General features: G+C 48.9%; 1 protein-coding gene across 2 annotated transcripts in view; it reads right to left on the reverse strand.

The window, feature by feature from the left end:
- Positions 1–5,345: 5,345 nt before the first annotated feature.
- naalad2 (N-acetylated alpha-linked acidic dipeptidase 2) overlaps positions 5,346–18,830 on the reverse strand; it is a 189,975-nt gene continuing 176,490 nt past the window's right edge. For both annotated transcript variants that reach the window (XM_072476461.1, XM_072476459.1), the window contains one exon: positions 5,346–8,891. In XM_072476461.1, coding sequence (XP_072332562.1) covers positions 8,705–8,891 — 187 coding nt within the window. In that variant the 3' untranslated portion in view covers positions 5,346–8,704. The remainder of the gene's footprint in view (positions 8,892–18,830) is intronic.

Consider the following 18,830-nt stretch of genomic DNA (forward strand, 5'->3'; position numbering starts at 1 on the left):
GCACGAGCTCGGCTTCACACGTTCTCACCCGTCCCATCCTTTTTTATGGGGGCGAAGGCCTACATTAAGCGTGTAGCCCAGTAGCTTTGACTGAGTCGGCTGGTATCAGGTAAGTAATGGAAACGTCTTTGGAGGTCCCCTGTGTGGTAGTACCAGGTATTGCAGTACCTAAGAGGTGGAGACCATTGGTCAGACCCAGGGGTCTACCATTGGCTGTTGTACATAGCTCCGCCCTGAGAGGCGGAGTATAAGAACCGGTGCCGTCCCAGCAGCCTTCACTTTCTGTATCGAAGCTGCTGGGGAAGAGTTCTAGCAGATTAAAGCCTTCAGTTATGGAATCACTTCGTCTTGAGAGTAATTGATTGCGCATCAATTTAATCTGCTACAACTTCAGTTGGAAGGATGGATCTCCGCATCAAACCGGAGTGCCTCCAGCTCAGTCCCCACGCGCATAACTCTGCTGCTATTTTTAAACACTGGCTGACGTGCTTTAAGGGCTACCTCGACACGGCCGTAGGCACCCCCATGGAAGGACAGAAGATGCATCTCCTGCGCTCGCGGGTCAGCCCTGGGAACTACCCCCTTATCGAGGAGGCGGAGAACTATGCCAGCGCTATCGAACTGCTGGAAGGACATCACATCCGCCCGGTAAACCAGGTCTACGCTCGTCACCTGCCTGCGACTAGGTGGCAAAGCCCCGAGGAAACATTGGAAGATTTCTACCGGGCGCTACTGGTGCTGGGCCGAAACTGTGGCTGCCCGCAAGTTTCGGGGAGCGAGCACACGGAACTTTTAATCAGGGATGCTTTCGTGGCAGGTATGACCTCCCCCAATATCCGCCGAAGGCTCCCAGAAAGGGACACTCTGGGACTTACAAAGGTACGGGCCCTGGCAGGGTCCATGGACGTTGCCTATAAAAACGCGCTGTCTTTTGCACGCGATCGCGCGGCGGCCCCCTGGGCTGCGTGGCACCCTGCAGCGGCAGCCCCTCAGACCTTCCCCCTGACCCCGCAAGCCTGCGCAGCGAGACGGCCCGCTAACGCCGCCGGACACCGCTGTTTCTTCTGCGGGCAGGCGAATCATCCCCGCCCGCGCTGCCCGGCCCGCACCAACACCTGCAAAGGGTGCGGCAAGAAGGGCCACTATGTCGGGGTCTACCAGGCCTGTGCCGTGGCAGCGGTCTACAGCGACTATGGACCGCCGCGGCAACCCTCCCTTCAGGCCCCGACCTGCCAGCGCTCACCGCCCCCCTACCCTACCGCCACGTGCGACCCACGGGCACGGCCATCTTGCCCCCCGGACCCCACGCTGGACGGGTGGGCGCCGCCATTTTGTCCATCGCCGACGCCATCTTCATCCTCGGACACCATGTGCGACCCATGGGTGACGCCATCTTGGATGGGGCCACAGGCCCCCAGCTCGGTCGACTACACGCTGCCCGATCAGAACTCGCAACTGCTTCATCTGGCCTCGGTAACACTGGACCAAAGTCGACCTCGGACACTCGCAACGGCTACAACGACGGTCCTCATCAACGGCCACGAGACGTCGTGCCTGATTGACTCTGGGAGCACGGAAAGCTTTGTTCACCCCGACACGGTAAGGCGCTGTTCACTTGTAACCCACCCTGTAAATCAAAGGATCTCCCAGGCCTCCGGGTCACACTCAGTGGAGATTCAGGGGTTCTGCCTAGCAAACCTCACTGTCCAACGTAGAAAATTCAACAATTTCCGCCTGTATGTCCTGCCGCACCTCTGCGCGGCTACCCTCCTGGGGCTGGATTTCCAATGCCATTTGCAAAGCCTGACTTTTAAATTTGGTGGCCCTAGACCTCCCCTTACTGTCTGCGGCCTCGCGACCCTTAAGGACGACCCGCCTTCCCTGTTTGCGAACCTCACCCCGGATTGCAAACCCGTCGCCACCAGGAACAGACGGTACAGTGCCCGGGACCGGACCTTCATCAGGTCTGAGGTCCAAAGGCTGCTGGGGGAAGGGGTCATCGAAGCGAGCAACAGTGCCTGGAGAGCTCAGGTAGTGGTGGTAAAGACCGGGAAGAAACATAGGATATTCATCGACTACAGCCAGACCATCAACAGGTTTACGCAGCTGGATGCGTACCCTCTTCCCCATATAGCCGACCTGGTAAACAGGATCGCACAATACAAGGTTTTCTCCACGGTGGACCTCAAGTCTGCCTACCACCAGCTACCCCTCCGCACTAGTGACCGCAAGTACACTGCCTTCGAAGCAGATGGGTGGCTCTATCAATTTTTAAGAGTTCCCTTTGGTGTCACTAATGGGGTCTCAGTCTTCCAGCGAGAGATGGACCGAATGGTTGACCGGTACAGCTTACGCGCAACGTTCCCGTATCTGGATAACGTCACCATCTGCGGCCATGACCAGCAGGACGGTAGCATTGTGGATAGCACAATTGCTTCACAGCTCCAGGGTCCCAGGTTCGATTCCGGCTTGGGTCACTGTCTGTGCGGAGTCTGCACGTCCTCCCCGTGTGTGCGTGGGTTTCCTCCGGGTGCTCCGGTTTCCTCCCACAGTCCAAAGATGTGCAGGTTAGGGGATTGGCCGTGATAAATTGCCCTTAGTGTCCAAAAATTGCCCTTAGTGTTGGGTGGGGTTGCTGGGTTGTGGGGATAGGGTGGGGGTGTTGACCTTGGGTGGGATGCTCTTTCCAGGAGCCGGTGCAGACTCGATGGGCCGAATGGCCTCCTTCTGCACTGTAAATTATATGATATGAGGACCACGACATCAACCTCCGCAAATTCCTCCAGACCGCGAAAATCCTTAATCTGACCTACAATAAGGATAAATGCGTGTTTAGCATCAACCGTCTAGCCATTCTAGGCTATGTAGTGCGAAGTGGAGTCATAGGCCCCGACCCTGAGCGCATGCTCCTCATGGAGCTCCCCCTCCCTCACTGCCCCAAGGTCCTGAAGCGCTGCCTAGGGTTCTTCAGCTATTATGCACAGTGGGTCCCCAATTACGCAGACAAAGCCCGACCCCTGATCCAGTCCACAACCTTCCCCCTGTCGACGGAGGCCCGCCAGGCCTTCAGCCGCATCAAAGCAGACATTGCAAGAGCCACGATGCGCGCCATCGATGAGTCCCTCCCCTTCCAGGTCGAGAGCGATGCGTCCGACGTGGCTCTGGCGGCCACCCTAAATCAAGCGGGCAGGCCGTGGCTTTCTTCTTCCGTACCCTCCATGCTTCTGAAATTCGCCACTCCTTGGTCGAAAAGGAGGCCCAGGCCATAGTAGAAGCTGTGCGACACTGGAGGCATTATCTGGCCGGCAGGAGATTCACTCTCCTCACGGACCAACGGTCGGTTGCCTTCATGTTAGATAATGCACAGCGGGGCAAGATTAAGAACGACAAGACCTTGCGGTGGAGGATAGAACTCTCCACCTTCAATTACAAGATCTTGTACCGTCCGGGGAAGCTAAACGAGCCTCCTGATGCCCTGTCCCACGGCACATGTGCCACCGTTCAAGTGGACCGCCTCCGATCCCTCCACGAGGACCTCTGCCACCCGGGGGTCACTCGCTTTTTCCATTTTATCAAGGCCCGCAACGTGCCCTACTCCATCGAGGAGGTCAGGACAGTCACCAGGGACAGACAAATCTGCGCGGAGTGCAAACCGCACTTCTACCGGCCAGAGAGGGCACACCTGATAAAGGCTTCCCGTCCCTTTGAACGCCTTAGCATGGACTTCAAAGGCCCCCTCCCCTCCACCGACCGCAACACGTACTTCCAGAACGTGATTGACGAATACTCCCGGTTCCCATTCGCCATCCCCTGCCCAGACATGACCACAACCACCGTCAACAAGGCCCTCCAGGGTATCTTTACACTGTTCGGTTTCCCCGCATATATACACAGTGATAGGGGGTCCTCCTTTATGAGCGACGAACTGCGTCAATTCCTGCTCAGCCTCGAGCAGGACGACAAGTTACAACCTCCGGGGAAACGGACAGGTAGAGAGGGAGAACGGAACGGTCTGGAAGACCGTCCTGCTGGCCCTACGGTCCAGGAATCTCCCAGTCTCCCGCTGGCAGGAAGTCCTCCCGGTGGCCCTCCACGCCATCCGGTCGCTGCTCTGTACAACCACAAACCAGACACCTCACGAACGTCTCCTTGTTTTCCCCAGGAAGTCCTCCTCCGGGACCTCGCTCCCAACCTGGCTAGCAACACCCGGACCCATCCTGCTTCAGAGACATGTGAGGGCGCACAAATCGGACCCGTTGGTCGAGAGGGTCCAGCTGCTGCACGCCAACCCCCAGTACGCCTACGTAGCGTTCCCTGACGGCCGGCAGGACACAGTCTCCCTTCGGGATCTGGCAACCACTGGAGCCCCATGCGCACCCGAACCATTGCCCCCACCCCCACAGCACCTAACTGGAGGGTCAGTACTCCCGCCGCACCTGCCTAGGCCCGACCACACACCGACGCCCCCTACAGGCGCTTTCCCCCCATCAACCTTTTGCCCCAACAGCGCCATGTAGGGGTGACGAAGCTGCCAGGGAGGACGACATCACGCTCCCGGAGTCGCAACCGCCGGGACCCCTATCAGAATCACCGCCGAGGCCCAGACGCTCCAGAAGGATGACCAGGCTACCCAATCGACTGATTGCTGCACTATGAACACTTTGTAATTACCCTCGACATCACGGCACCTCCATACCTGGTCATACCATGCGAAAGGCGACTATTAACGCTGGCCATCACCCCCGCCAGGCTCCTTTTTAACAGGGGGTGAGTGTGGTAGTACCAGGTATTACGGTACCTAAGAGGTGGATGACCATTGGTCAGACCCAGGAGTCTACCATTGGCTGTTGTACATAGCTCCGCCCTGAGAGGCGGAGTATAAGAACCGGTGCCGTCGCAGCAGCCGTCACTTTCTGTATCGAAGCTGCTGGGGAAGAGTTCTAGCAGATTAAAGCCTTCAGTTATGGAATCACTTCGTCTTGAGTGTAATTGATTGCGCATCACCCTGTATTAATTGCAGGCACCCCAGGGCATATTGCCCCATTAGCCCTCCTCCCCAACTCACGCACTGGAGCCTGCCAACCAGGCCCTGCCAATACCCCCAACTTACCTTCAGTCTACCTCCAGAGCCTCCTCTTCTTCTAGGACTGGCCTTTTCAGTTCCAGCAGTGGTCACCAATGGAAGCTCGTGCTGCTGGGACTGCACACCTAAAACATCTGCGCAGTCCAAAAATAAATTAGAAGACCTCAAAATGTGAATGAAATACCAATATTTAAAAATATGTAAATGATGTGGCTGGTGAATTACAAGAAGATGTTATGCATGAAGACTCTGAAGCTTTGAGTTGCAGAATTAGATACTAAATTTTAATACTGTGAAATATTAAAGAACTGTGTTAAAAGTCACATTGCTAAAAGAACCCAAAGTTCTTAGTAATTCTTACATTTAAGATAATAATCTTTATTATTGTCACAAGTAGGCTCACATCAGCACTGCAATGAATTACTGTGAAAATCCTGTGAAAAATTCCTAGTCACCACATTCTGGCGCCTGTTCGGGTACACGGAGGGAGAATTCAGAATGTCCAAATTACCTAACAGCACGTCTTTCGGGTTTGTGGGAGGAAACCGGAGCACCCGGAGGAAACCCACACAGACATGGGGAGAACGTGCAGACTCCGTACAGACAGTGACCCAAGCAGGAATCGAAACAGGAACCCTAGCGCTGTGAAGCAACAGTGCTCATTGTGCTACCGTGCCGCCCATGTATATGCTTTCATATTTATAAGTTCACTTGTATTTTACTTCACTGAATTCATTTAGTAGGTTATTTCATGGGATGCAAGTGTCACTGGCTAGGCCAGTACTTGTTGCCCATCCTGCTGGGGAGGTTTGGAGGGTTCTCAGGGTACAAACTTAATGTAAGGAAAAGCAAGGTTTTCCCAGTGAATGAGATGGAATGGCGGACAAATTTAGGGGGGATGCCATTCATGGCAGTGAGGGATAGGTTTAGGTATTTGAGGATTCAGGTAGCGAGGGAATGGACGGGGCTCCATAAGTGGAACTTAACAAAGCTGATGGAGGAAGCCAGGGAGGATCTTAAGAGGTGGGATACACTGCACGTAACGTTGGAGGGAAGGGTCCAAGTGGTGAAAATTAATATTCTGCCGAGATTCTTGTTTATTTTTCAGGTTCTCCTGATCTTTATACCAACGGCCGTTTTTCGGAAATTGGACGCGATCATTTTGGACTTTGTATGGGAGGGGAAGGTGCCGAGGGCCGAGAAACCCCTGCTACAGAGGAAGCAAGGGAAGTTGGTGTTGCTGAATCTGCTTCATTATTATTGGGCGGCAAATGTGGGTAAGGTGCGGTGATGGTGGGAAGCAGAAACGATAGAGTGGGTTCGGATGGAAGAGGAATCTTGTCAGGCGTCTAGTCTGAGGGCTGTGGTGACGGCAGCATTGCCAATGGCTCCGAGTAGGTATTCAGGGAGTCTGATGGTGCGGTCCTCGGTGAAGATATGGAATCAGTTTAGGAGGCATTTTAGGTGGAAGGTATGTCGGTGTTAATGTTGCTGTGCGAGAATCATGGGTTTGAGCCGCGGGGGCGGGGGGGGGGGGGGGGTGTGTATAGTGTACACAGGAGGTGGAGGGAAGTGGGGCTGGCCAAGGTGAGGGATCTGTATTTGGAGGAAGGGTTCGCCAGTCTGGAGGAGGTGTGGCTGCCATGGGGAAGTGATGATGTGGAGATGCCGGCGTTGGACTGGGGTGAGCACAGTACGAAGTCTTACAACACCAGGTTAAAGTCCAACAGGTTTGTTTCGATGTCACTAGCTTTCGGAGCGCTGCTCCTTCCTCAGGTGAATGAAGAGGTCTGTTCCAGAAACACATATATAGACAAATTCAAAGATGCCAAACAATGCTAGGAATGCGAGCATTAGCAGGTGATTAAATCTTTACAGATCCAGAGATGGGGTAACCCCAGGTTAAAGAGGTGTGAATTGTCTCAAGCCAGGACAGTTGGTAGGATTTCGCAGGCCAGATGGTGGGGGATGAATGTAATGTGACATGAATCCCAGGTCCCGGTTGAGGCCGCACTCATGTGTGCGGAACTTGGCTATAGGTTTCTGCTCGGCGATTCTGCGTTGTCACGGGTCCTGAAGGCCGCCTTGGAGAACGCTTACCCGGAGATCAGAGGCTGAATGCCCTTGACTGCTGAAGTGCCCTTGACTGGGAAGTGAGTTCAGGTATCTGCAGGTTAGGGACTTTGAAGGTCTGGGGGGGCGGGCGGGAGTTCTCTCGGTTGCCGGGATACACCCTGCTGGAGCGACTGCTGCTTCCGGGTGTGGAAGGGGAGGAAAGAATTGGGGATATGTAGAAGTGGCTGGGGGAGCAGGGAGGCGAGCGGGTGGTGAAGATCGAGGAGAAATGGGAAGGGAAGTTGGGAGGGGAGTTCAATTGGGGAGTATGGAGTGAGGCACTGCATAGGGCAAACGGGACCTCCTCCTGTGCAAGGATGATAGAGTTTAAGGTGGTGCACAGGGTGCATATGACTTGGGCTAGAATAAGTGGGCTCTTTCAGGGGGTAGCAGAAGTGTGTGACGGGTGTGGGTCAGCGAATCATGCGCGCATGTTTTAGGGTTTCAAAAAATTGGGAAGATTGTGGGCGGGAGTGTTTGTGGACTTAGCCATGATAGTGGAGGAGAAGATGGACCCGGACCCTTTGCTGGCAATATTTGGGGTTTCAGAAAAGCCGGAGCTCATGGAGATGAGGAAGGCTGATGGGGTGGGGGGGGGAGTGGGGGCTTGGAAGGTATTGTCAAAGAAGGTTTGGCCAGTTGATGCAGTGACTGTTGTACATGTTACACACTGCTGCTAATGTGTGCCGGTAGTGGAGGGAGTGAATATTCTAAGTTGGCACATGAGTTGCCAATCAAGTGGGCTGACATGTCTGGGATTGGGGTCAAGCTCCTTGAGGGCTTTTGGTGGGTGAATGAAAACATGAAATTGATAACAAACAATGACAGTTATTAGAATTGATGCTACTACTTTTTATAAACCGTTAACTTACTACTTGATTATTTTTTGGATACTTCTGGTGAATGTTCCATTTGGAGTTTGCACATTCTCCGTGTGTTTCCTCCGGTTTCCTCCCACAGTCCAAAGATGTGTAGGTTAGGTGGATTGGCCATGTAAACTTTTCCCAATGTATCCAAAGGTTAGGTGGGGTTACAGGGTAGGGCTGGGGATTGGGCCTAGGTAGGGTGCACTTTTGGAAGGTCGGTGCAGACTCAATGGGTTGAATGGCCTCCTTCTGCACAGTAGGGATTCTATGATTCATCAATAACTTCATAAACATTATCAGTGGTATCTCCATTTGGTATATGAACTGAACAGGGTTTTCCTATTGTTTCTGTATCTCTATTTAATCTCTAAAATCTCACTTGTGGACTGGAACATCTTGGGGCTGAAAAATTGACGACTGCAGGTTTTAATACAGATCTATCAAAAATAAAACATTCTAACCAGCATAGCTGTAGGGCGGATTATAGTATAAAACTGAAAAACAATGTGCAGATTGTGCTCAAATCTGAGCTCAGGCAGATCCATTCCTATTTCCTAAATGATTATTCATGTTAAGATGGTCTTACTATCACATCATTAACTCCTCATCCAACCTCTTAAAAGCATAAAACCAAATAAAATTACACTTCCACTAATGTCCCAGCAGACGCCTGCACTGTAAAGGATGCAACAGCAATCTGCTCTTTCACCTCTTGCCAGGCTTTGCGCTCATCTGCAGCATTTGCTATGTCAAACAACGCATCATAGATTCCTGGAAACGATTCTCCCGCATACTTATTATGAGCACTGGGAGCATAAATGACGTGCCTATGGGAGAAAAAGGAAATTAAAAATGTCAATGCCACATTTCCTTCAATGATATTAAACGTAATCATTCAAATACACGAGTCATGACTGGTTAATCCAGCCGCTTAGCAAAATTAATTTGTCAGGATAGACATTAACCTGATGAGAGGGCTTAATAAATTAGGCCCTTTTAAAATAAAATAACTGCTGTATCACGGAAATCCATTGTTGGAGTGGAAAGTTTCCAGGTTCACCACTCCCTCATGTAACAAAACCACGATGAAATTATTAGATTTTCCTCCTTTATGGAGTTTGGCGAGCTGTTGTGAGTGATTTGTTATGTTGTAGGTGTAACATAAGTGGCTTCCTTGTGGTGCACTTGACAAAGGAAGGTTCAGACGTGGAGATAACTTAAACACGTTTATTAAACTATTTACACTTCTATTACTCGGGTTTGACACTACTGTTAATCCTACTGTAGCTATCCAGACCGGCTAACCAGCTGCTGCAATCCACGTGGTGGGTGTAATATTGAATCAACCCTGTGTCTGTACTCACTGACTGTCTCCACTGGAAAGAGGCAGATCATGTGTGTGGTGTCCTTTATATATGGGTTGGTGTAATGCCCCCCTGTGGTTGTGTCACCTCCTTGTGTATCGTGAATGTCTATTGGTCGTGTCCTATCTACTTGATCTATTGGTTCAGTGTGTGTGTGTGTGTGATGTCACTGGTGCTCCATTTAGTGTCTAGCTAGCCTACATGCGTTTACATTGATGCACATCACCACATCCCCCTTTTTTTATATGTTACATATTTTCTGCACACTTTGAGAAAATTGAACAAAGAACAGGTAGACAAGGTAAGGTATATACAAGTCATGGGAACAGTGATTAAACAATAAGTCCAAATCATTTGTGTGAGTCCATAAACCATCAATCATCATGGTCAAATGTCTCTTTTGGTTATGAACGTCATCAACGTCCCTGTGCCACAGGAACCAAGAAGTGGTCAAATCACTTCGCTGTCTGATTTGGAGTCCCTTTCTTTTTTCGATGTTTGTGATGATGTTGTCGGATGGCATCTTGTGGCTGATAAGGTGTTGATGTTGAAGAGGTACCATCAACAGTATCATTCGAGGTCATGGATGTGCCATATGTGGAAGTTGGATAAGACTGTACATACTGGTTCTGGCCACGTGCTGTGCAGGAAGGTTTATCCTGCTTGTCGAACTGGAAACAGAATTGCTGCTCGCAGAAATACCTGGTGATGGTGTGAAACTAGAACCTTGCATCTGATAGGAATATGCCGTCTGGCCAGGCTGGGGTGCAGCAAATCCTGGGCTGTAACTAAGGCATCCAGTCTGTAGTGCAGATTGCGCTTGCGGTAGTCCTCCTTCGGTCTTGATTCCATTAGTGGGCAATCCGTACTGCTGGCCTGTTTGAGAATATGCTGCATAGACTGCTGGCTGCTGCATAGACTGCTGGCTGCTGCATGCCTAAATACTGGGTTTGTCCAGCATGAGCTGTCATTGGCTGCACTGCTGGTGTGGAAAAAATGTGTGGATATAGCTAGGTGAATATTGGTGTATTCCTCTTGGACTGTAGCCGCTGCTTGTTATTACTGACCCAGTGTAATTGTTAAGTGAACCATCTCCTGTCGTTGTGGCATCTGCTGTCACCCTGAGCGTGCCATCACTGAGGTTGCGCAACTCCCTGTCTGGAGTAAAGTCCGGCTTACGTGAATCAGAGTCGGCGTTTGGTTGCTCCCCATCTGGAGTCTGGTCTGTTTTAACTGAATCAGTGTTGGTTTGTTGATGCTCCCCGTCCGGAGTCTTAGCAGGTTCACTGGAGTCAGCTGAGATTTCTTGAAGCTGCACGTCTGGAGTCGGAACATGCAGGAATGCATTGACTTGTGGAGAGGTTCGAGCGAATGAGGGTAGAAGTATCATGGTGTCACCGGAGTCACCAGTGGTCTCACAGTGATTGTCGAGTGCCTCTGTACACACTAGCTGAGGTCTGTCACTTTGCACATCTTGCATGGGAAGTGGGATGCTGTCGTCACTCGTCTCACATGCCGTGGGTAGATCCTCAGTAGCTGCTTGTTGTTCAATTGGGTTGGGTAAATTGTCAGAGTCTTCATCTGATGGTGCAAACAATGTGGATGGACTGTCACTGTCTTGCTGTTGTCCTTCATTTAGGCTTGGATGGTCATCATCGCTTTGTTCTTCACTGTAGCATGATAGACCGTCATGGTCGTCCTGCTGTGCACTGGAGCGTGGTAGATTGTCATAGTCTTCTTGCTGTTTACTTGAGCATGGCAGACTTGCATCGTCTGCCGCTAGTTGGTCAGAGGAGGTTGCTAGACCCTCATGGTCTTGTTCCTGCAAGGACTGCGCTTTGGAGTCTTGTGTTGCTTCTATCGTGGAGGCTGTCCACAAGCTCACTGCGGAGGCTTGTGACACTGGAGTCACGTCTTGTTCGTGCAAGGACTGCGCTCTGGAGTCTTGCATTTCTTCTACCGTGGAGTCTGTCCATGAGCTCGCTGTGGAGTCATGTGACACTGGAGTCACTTCTTGTTCGTGCAAGGACTGCACTCTGGAGTCTTGCATGTCTTCTTTCGTAGAGTCGGGAACCCTGAGTGGTGCGTGGACCATGCCCTGTGTGGCAGCTCTCTGTGGGCTTGTACCGCTCTCTGTCTCTTGGTTTCAGGCTGCAGCATCATCCTGCACACACGGGTTGGGATGTCATATCTGCTGGGCTGAAGATCCTCCAGTCCAAAGAACGAATCCGCGTCTGCGTCGGGTTCAGTACGGGGGTCGCCAATGTGCAACACGTCTAGTTGCGGTTCGGATTTGATACTGGGGTAGCCTCCCAAGGTGAAAGGTTCATCCGAGTCATAATCTTCTAGGACCATATCATCACTGTTAGTGTCGGAGCTGGCATTGGGCTCGCGAGGTCCAGAGAAAATGTAAAGGTCAGTATCGAAGTATTCAAGGTCGGAATCATTGGTTTGGGCGTAGGTAACTGCTTGTTGCAGGGTTCTTCGGAGGTTAATTTCATTTCCTGGTTCAATTTGAGGCATTGTACTGTCATTCCAGGTGAAGGAAGGTTGTTTTACAGCTTTAAAAGATATTTTCTTTGATTTGGGACATTTCCCCTTTAAATGGGCGTGGTCCGGGACCTCTGACATCATGACGCAGGTGACATAGCGCGTAGGAAGCGATTGCGCAATAGCAGATCGTTGTTCCTTTACCGATGGTCGTTTTCTTGCGCAAACAGACATTCCCATTCTGCGTGCTTCTCGCGCAACTGCACAAGTGCAGTCCCTTTAGCAAGATGGCTGCCGATCAAAACTGCTCTCTGCTCCGGGATTTCAGCATCGTGGTGAGTACTGGCGCTTCTCTTACCTTTTATTGCTGGTTGGAGTGTGTTTTCCTCACAGTATTTGCTGAATTTGTCCAGGACTGCCTGGAAGTCGCTCCTGTTTTGCCCTTTGGAGAACTTGAATTTTTAAAAAGATTTCTTCTGCTCTGGCACCGCTGATGGTGAGGAGAAGCTCTGGTTTATCAGGATTGGCCATTCTTCTAGTTCAGCTGCCACCAGGAAGATTTCAAACATTTGCCGGAATGCCCGCCAGTTTTCACGGAGATCGCCGTAGCACTGGAGCTGCTGCGGAACACGGATCTCGAACATCTTGCCTGGGTATTATTGCTGGTTGTCACTGTACGCTGAGGTATGGCTATCTGGATTGAAACAGTTCAGTCCTGGTACCATGATTTGTTATGTTTTAGGTGTAACATAAGCGGCTTCCTTGTGGTGCACTTGACAAAGGAAGGTTCAGACGTGGAGATAACTTAAACACGTTTATTAAACTATTTACACTTCTATTACTCGGGTTCAACACTACTGCTAATCCTACTGTAGCTACCCAGACTGACTAACCAGTTGCTGCAATCCACGTGGTGGGTGTAATATTGAATCAACCCTGTGTCTGTACTCACTGACTGTCTCCACTGGAAAGAGGCAGATCATGTGTGTGGTGTCCTTTATATATGGGTTGGTGTAATGCCACCCTGTGGTCGTGTCACCTCCTTGTGTATCGTGAATGTCGATTGGTCGTGTCCTATCTACTTGATCTATTGGTTCAGTGTGTGTGTGTGATGTCACTGGTGCTCCATCTAGTGTCTAGCTAGCCTACATGTATTTACAGTGATACACATCACCACAGTGAGTGCATGACATCTCAATTTAGAAAGGTAGGTGGGAGCCTGAGGGTGGTGGTAACCAGTGCTGGTTGTCATTAGACTCCTAGCAAAATACAGACACAGTATTTTACTTCCGCAGCATTGTTTTCATCTTACTCTTCCCCACATATGAATCTTAGAGGCGGAAAACCATAGGCAGAACTTTTGGAAATTTTCATGCATGATATTTTCATAAACTTATTCAGGTTTCTTCATCTGATTATGTGGCAGTAATGCAGATCAGAATCGGGGTGGGGACTTTACGATTCAAAGGCAGCTTTGTTGATCTTGGCTTGTATGTTGGCCTGTGAACAGCAGTTGGTGGAGGGACTGTTACATGGCCTGTGATCACTGTTGTTCTGGGCCTGAAGGCAACACTTGTTGGCAAAATGCTGACCCTCATACTGCCTGTATTTCCCCAGTACCAATCATAGGCTCTCATTCTGATTGCCATTTGCTCCAACCATGATTGTTGTGGGGATGATTGTACTTCATGATACTCTCTTACGGAACCTGTTGGGAGATTTAAAATGAGATTCTGCCATTTCATTGAGCACAGAGCCTGTTGATTGCTGCAGTCGGGCTGAGGTTCAGCAGTGCTATCAGTTTATTGTATTCGCTCCATTGACAGCCGTTGCCTTTAGCTGTCAAGGCCTCATGCCTCTCCACCCCTCTTGCTGTCTTTAAAACAAACATTAAAACCCAAGTCTTTGACCAAGTTTGGATATCTCCTAAGGCTGCTTGGTATCCAATTTTGTTTGGCAATGCTTCTGCGAAGCACCTTGAGATGTTTTACTATATTTAAAGGTAGCAAGTAAATACAAGTTGTCATTGTTGTTCAGCATAGTTTAGTGCAGTTGTTGTTTCACTTGTAGGGGAGTGTAATTGGAATAAGTATCTTAAATATTGGGTTAGTTTCCTCCTGGTCAGTGACAGAGGTGTGAGGGATAGGGGGAAGCAGCATCTGTTCAGCTGCCATTTATTAATTTTTTTAAAGAGTGATGTTTGTTTGGAGTTTTTATGGCTCTTAATCAGGGGAAATGAATTTTATTTCAAATTGACCATTTGCTCACTGTAATTGAACAAAGCCATTTTACACTCGCATGGCTGAAGAAGCCATTTTGTACCCTGCGTTGACTACATGTATTAATCAAAGAACTATGTTAATAGTGATCTGTCATGAAACATGATTATAAAAGTAATGAATCTCGATTGAGTTATAATTAATGAGGTAGTTTTAACTAATTTATATTTGTATCCCTGTGTATAAGAAATAAGCTTTAGGCAAGTTGGTTTTGTGTTTCTGTATTGGAAAGGGTTAATGATTTCAGTTGGACTTAGATGCTTGTATGGTAATACGGCATGAAAGAAAACAGGGTTTAAAGAAAAACTAGGCTGTCGCTTAGCAACCAGGGGTCACCCTGGGACATAAAGAACTTTTGAGTTGGTTGTAAGTTAGAGCCAGAAATAGCTCACCACAAGGCAGGTAACCGTAGAAAGCAGATTTCCCAGAAGAACAAAGAGGGGTGTCATTCTATGATAGGCGATGTGAGCATGAGAGTGGCTGTGTTTTCATGAGCTCCAGCTCTGCTCGTCTTTTAACCTTTTAAAAAAATCTGTTTGCAATTTCTTTTGTGTCTTTTTTTGGCATACAAACAACGTCCCAAGATTTGTTGGTCAATATTTCAGCATTATTGAGCCGAGAGAAAATGCTTAAATCCTTTTCATTCATGGCGGCTGGAAGATATTGAGGTCGTCTCATTAGTGGCACAGGTATTTTTGGGGAGGATTTCCTCCCTCAGTTCTGATGGACAATGGCTGCTAGCGAATGTCTCAGCTCTGCGGAGCAGGACATCAAAGCCCAATTTCAAGTGTTGTGAGGCACTTGTATGGAGGATTTGGAGATGCACAAAGAGGTTCTTATAACTGAGAGGGCACTGTCTTTGGTGAATCGAGGGAGCACATTTAATCCTTAATCAAGGTGAGGGCCATCCAATCCCTGGCCCTATGTTGTCCTGTTCCTTATGTTGGTTGAGGAATTGGGTGTGGAGGAGCCCACCGGATCTTCCTCCGCAAGATAGAGCCTGGGTTGTTGGCCGTCTGGGTTCGGGTGAAACGGCACGTTGGATGCAACGAGGTTTTGTGCTTTGATCATCGGAATCTTTGGTTTCTGAAGAGTGTCATGAGAATGTCACTTTAAGAAATGGTTAGCTCGATTCCATAGAGGGACAAGGTAGGGATGCCCTCTGTCCCCATTACTGTTTGCACTGGCGATTGAGCCCCTGGCAATAGCATTGAGGGGTTCCAAGAAGTGGAGGGGAATACTTAGAGGAGGAGAAGAACACCGGGTATCTCTGTATGCGGATGATTTGTTGTTATATGTAGCGGACCCGGCGGAGGGGATGCCAGAGATAATGCGGACACTTCGGGAGTTTGGAGAATTCTCAGGATATAAACTGAACATGGGGAAAAGTGAGTTGTTTGTGGTGCATCCAGGGGAGCAGAGCAGAGAAATAGAGGACTTTCCGCTGAGGAAGGTAACAAGGGACTTTCGTTACTTGGGGATCCAGAGCGCCAAGAATTGGGGTACATTGCATAGGTTAAATTTAACGCGATTGGTGGAACAAATGGAGGAGGACTTCAAGAGATGGGACATGGTATCCTTGTCACTGGCAGGGAGGGTGCAGGCGGTTAAAATGGTAGTCCTCCCGAGGTTCCTCTTTGTTTCAGTGCCTCCCGGTGGTGATCACGAAGGCTTTTTTCAAAAGGATCGAAAAGAGTATCATGAGTTTTGTGTGGGCCGGGAAGACCCCGAGAGTGAGGAAGGGATTCTTACAGCGTAGTAGGGATAGGGGGGGGCTAGCATACCGAGCCTAAGTGAGTACTACCGGGCCGCCAATATCTCAATGGTGAGTAAGTGGATGGGAGAAGAGGAGGGAGCGGCGTGGAAGAGATTGGAGAGGGCGTCCTGTAGGGGGACTAGTCTACAAGCTATGGTGACGGCCCCATTGCCGTTCTCACCGAAGAAATACACCACAAGCCCGGTGGTGGTGGCGACTTTGAAAATTTGGGGACAGTGGAGACGGCATAGGGGAAAGACGGGAGCCTTGGTGGGGTCCCCGATAAGAAATAACCACAGGTTTGCCCCGGGGAGAATGGATGGGGGATTTGGAATATGGCAAAGAGCAGGAGTAACGCAACTGCAAGATCTGTTTGTAGATGGGAAGTTCGCAAGTCTGGGAGCGCTGACCGAGAAATATGGGTTGCCCCAAGGGAATGCATTCCGATATATGCAACTGAGGGCTTTTTGCGGGGGGGGGGGAAGGGGGGGGGGGAGGAACCAGAAGGAGTCTCAGGGTTATTAATATATATGTATAATGTGTATAGGTCGTTGCTATAAATAATTGTATATTGGACTGTTAAATCATATTTTTGGAGAGTGTTTATCTGAGACAAGGCAGTTGCCATTTAGTTTTAGTTTTCGTTTTTGTTATGTATTATTTATTCTTTGTTTATAAAACAGGTCATTGTTATTTATACTGTTATATTATTGTGTGAAGGATACACAATGTACTGTGATGGTTGACCAAAAATTTTCAATAAAATATTTTTTTTTTAAAAGAAATGGTTAGCTGTTCATGTTACTGCAGTGATGTCAGAGTGTTGGTGGAGCTGAGCTCTGGTTCTGCTTTTTAGTTTCATTTGAGAAAAGCTTGGGTGTGTCTGTCTTTTTGGTTTCGTTTTTCAGTGTGTTGCAGCTGAAGTCAGTAAAAGCAGCTGTACTGTTGATCTCTCTGCCATGAAGGACTATCTCTTAATCATTTGGTGAATTCAGAAGAATTATAAATGTTTTCAGTCTTGACTGTAAACTCTGATGTGCTTCTGTTTAAAGGTTTGTTAAGTCTTTTGGGTGTAAAAGGCCAGCATACAGGTTACTTAGTGTTGTATTCTTTGGGGGTTATCTTTGAATTAATGGTTGCTAAGATATTCACTGTTTGTTTTAAAAGGTTAACTTGAGTTCACAGAATAAACATTGTTTTGCTTTAAAAAATAACTTTTCCATTTCTGAAGTACCACACTTGTAGAGTGGGCCATGTGCTCCCCATTCCACAATCTATAATACGTTGTGGATCTGGTGAACGCCATGATACACTTTGGGGTTCTCTAAATCCTGGCCCATAACAAGAGTGCTTGCCGTCTTTGATCCTGCTTCATCTTTGATTTCTGCCTTCTACGTGCGCCAGTGGAGAAGTCTTTATCCTGATAACTGCCTCATATCTTCGTTATTATCCTGGACTTTACTCCCTGATAATTATGTTGTTGTCTGTTAATGTTGTCAACTTCTTTGTTTGCAGGGAAGTGAGTTATTTGAGTTCAATTTCCTACACCACTGGTTATCTTGATTTAATATTCATGATTCCTTGGGTGGAAGGTGAACCGAGCCGAGCGGGAGGAGAGATGGAAGGTTTGATTAGTCCTGTCCTCACTATGTTTGAGGAAGGTCCCCCCCCCCCCCCCCCCCCCCCCCCCCCGTGAGAGTTAATAATTTTTGGCTGCGCCTTTTTCTTTGTCAGAGTCAAGCAGACTCTGTATTATCCTGTTGAGCATTGGGGTTTGTTAGACTCCCCTTTATGGGCCGTTTCCCCTGAAATGGGTCTCCCTCTCTTACTGTTTTAACTGCTGTCGGGATTTTTGAGTGAGGATGGTCTGAATAAAGGTATTTGGTGGTAGGTGGTGTGTTGGTCCCTCCCAAGAGTGTTTTTTCCCCCTTCTCCTGTTAGGGTGTGGGTGTGTCTTGGATGGTTTGAGGAGGGAGGGGTGGTTGGCGTTGCATCCTGCAGCGGACTGAACCAGCTTAACTACGAGCTTCGGAGGGTGTCATGGGAGCCCTTGGAGCCAGTTCTCCGATCTTTCATTTTCCTTTGTGGTGGTACTGGGCTAGGCCAGGCTCAGCATTGTGGTCAGTATCTTGTTGCTTCTTGGACGGGGATACCACCCTTGCGGGTGTCATGGGGAGTCCAATGTGGGTAGGTCCACATCCAGAGAGGTGACGATTGAGAAAAAGTGTGAAGGTTGTGTCCAGTAATTATACTTATTCGTTTTCATCTTGGCATTTGAAAGAGGTCCACTTGGCAGTTGGTTGGTCGCTTCTCATATCGTTGTAAAAATATTTTAGGAAGTGGAGTGTGGGTCCAAGGGGTTAGTTGTGATGGTTCTTGCTCTTGCTGTTGGGGAGGGTTTAAACTAATGTGGCAGGGGGGTGGGAACCGATGCAGGAAGTCGGAGGGAAGTAAAACTGGGCCAGAAACAAAAGGCAGTAAGGGGGAAAGTGTAAGGCAGAGAAGCCACAGTCAAAAATCAAAAAGGGCCACAGTACAGGTTACAGTGACTGAGGAGAGCTCAGTGAATAGGCCCAGTAATACTAAAAGGAATAAAGCAGGAAGTAAAAACATAAATGAAAAGTGAAGCAGCAGGTCATTACATGAAGATATGGGTTCAACGATAAGTAAAATTAGGAGAAAAGTTAAACGGTAGAATAACTTGGGAGATGTTCAGATTCAAAACGGAGGTATAAAAGCCAACATAAGTGTACTTCACCTGAATGCTCGTAGTATTCGGAATAAGGTAAATGAGTTGATGGCGCAAATCATCGTGAATGACTGATTTAGTGGCCATTACTGAAATATGGTTAAAGGATGGTCACGACTGGGAGTTAA

This window comes from Scyliorhinus torazame, chromosome 15, assembly GCF_047496885.1.
Source record: "Scyliorhinus torazame isolate Kashiwa2021f chromosome 15, sScyTor2.1, whole genome shotgun sequence".
Taxonomy (NCBI): domain Eukaryota; kingdom Metazoa; phylum Chordata; class Chondrichthyes; order Carcharhiniformes; family Scyliorhinidae; genus Scyliorhinus; species Scyliorhinus torazame.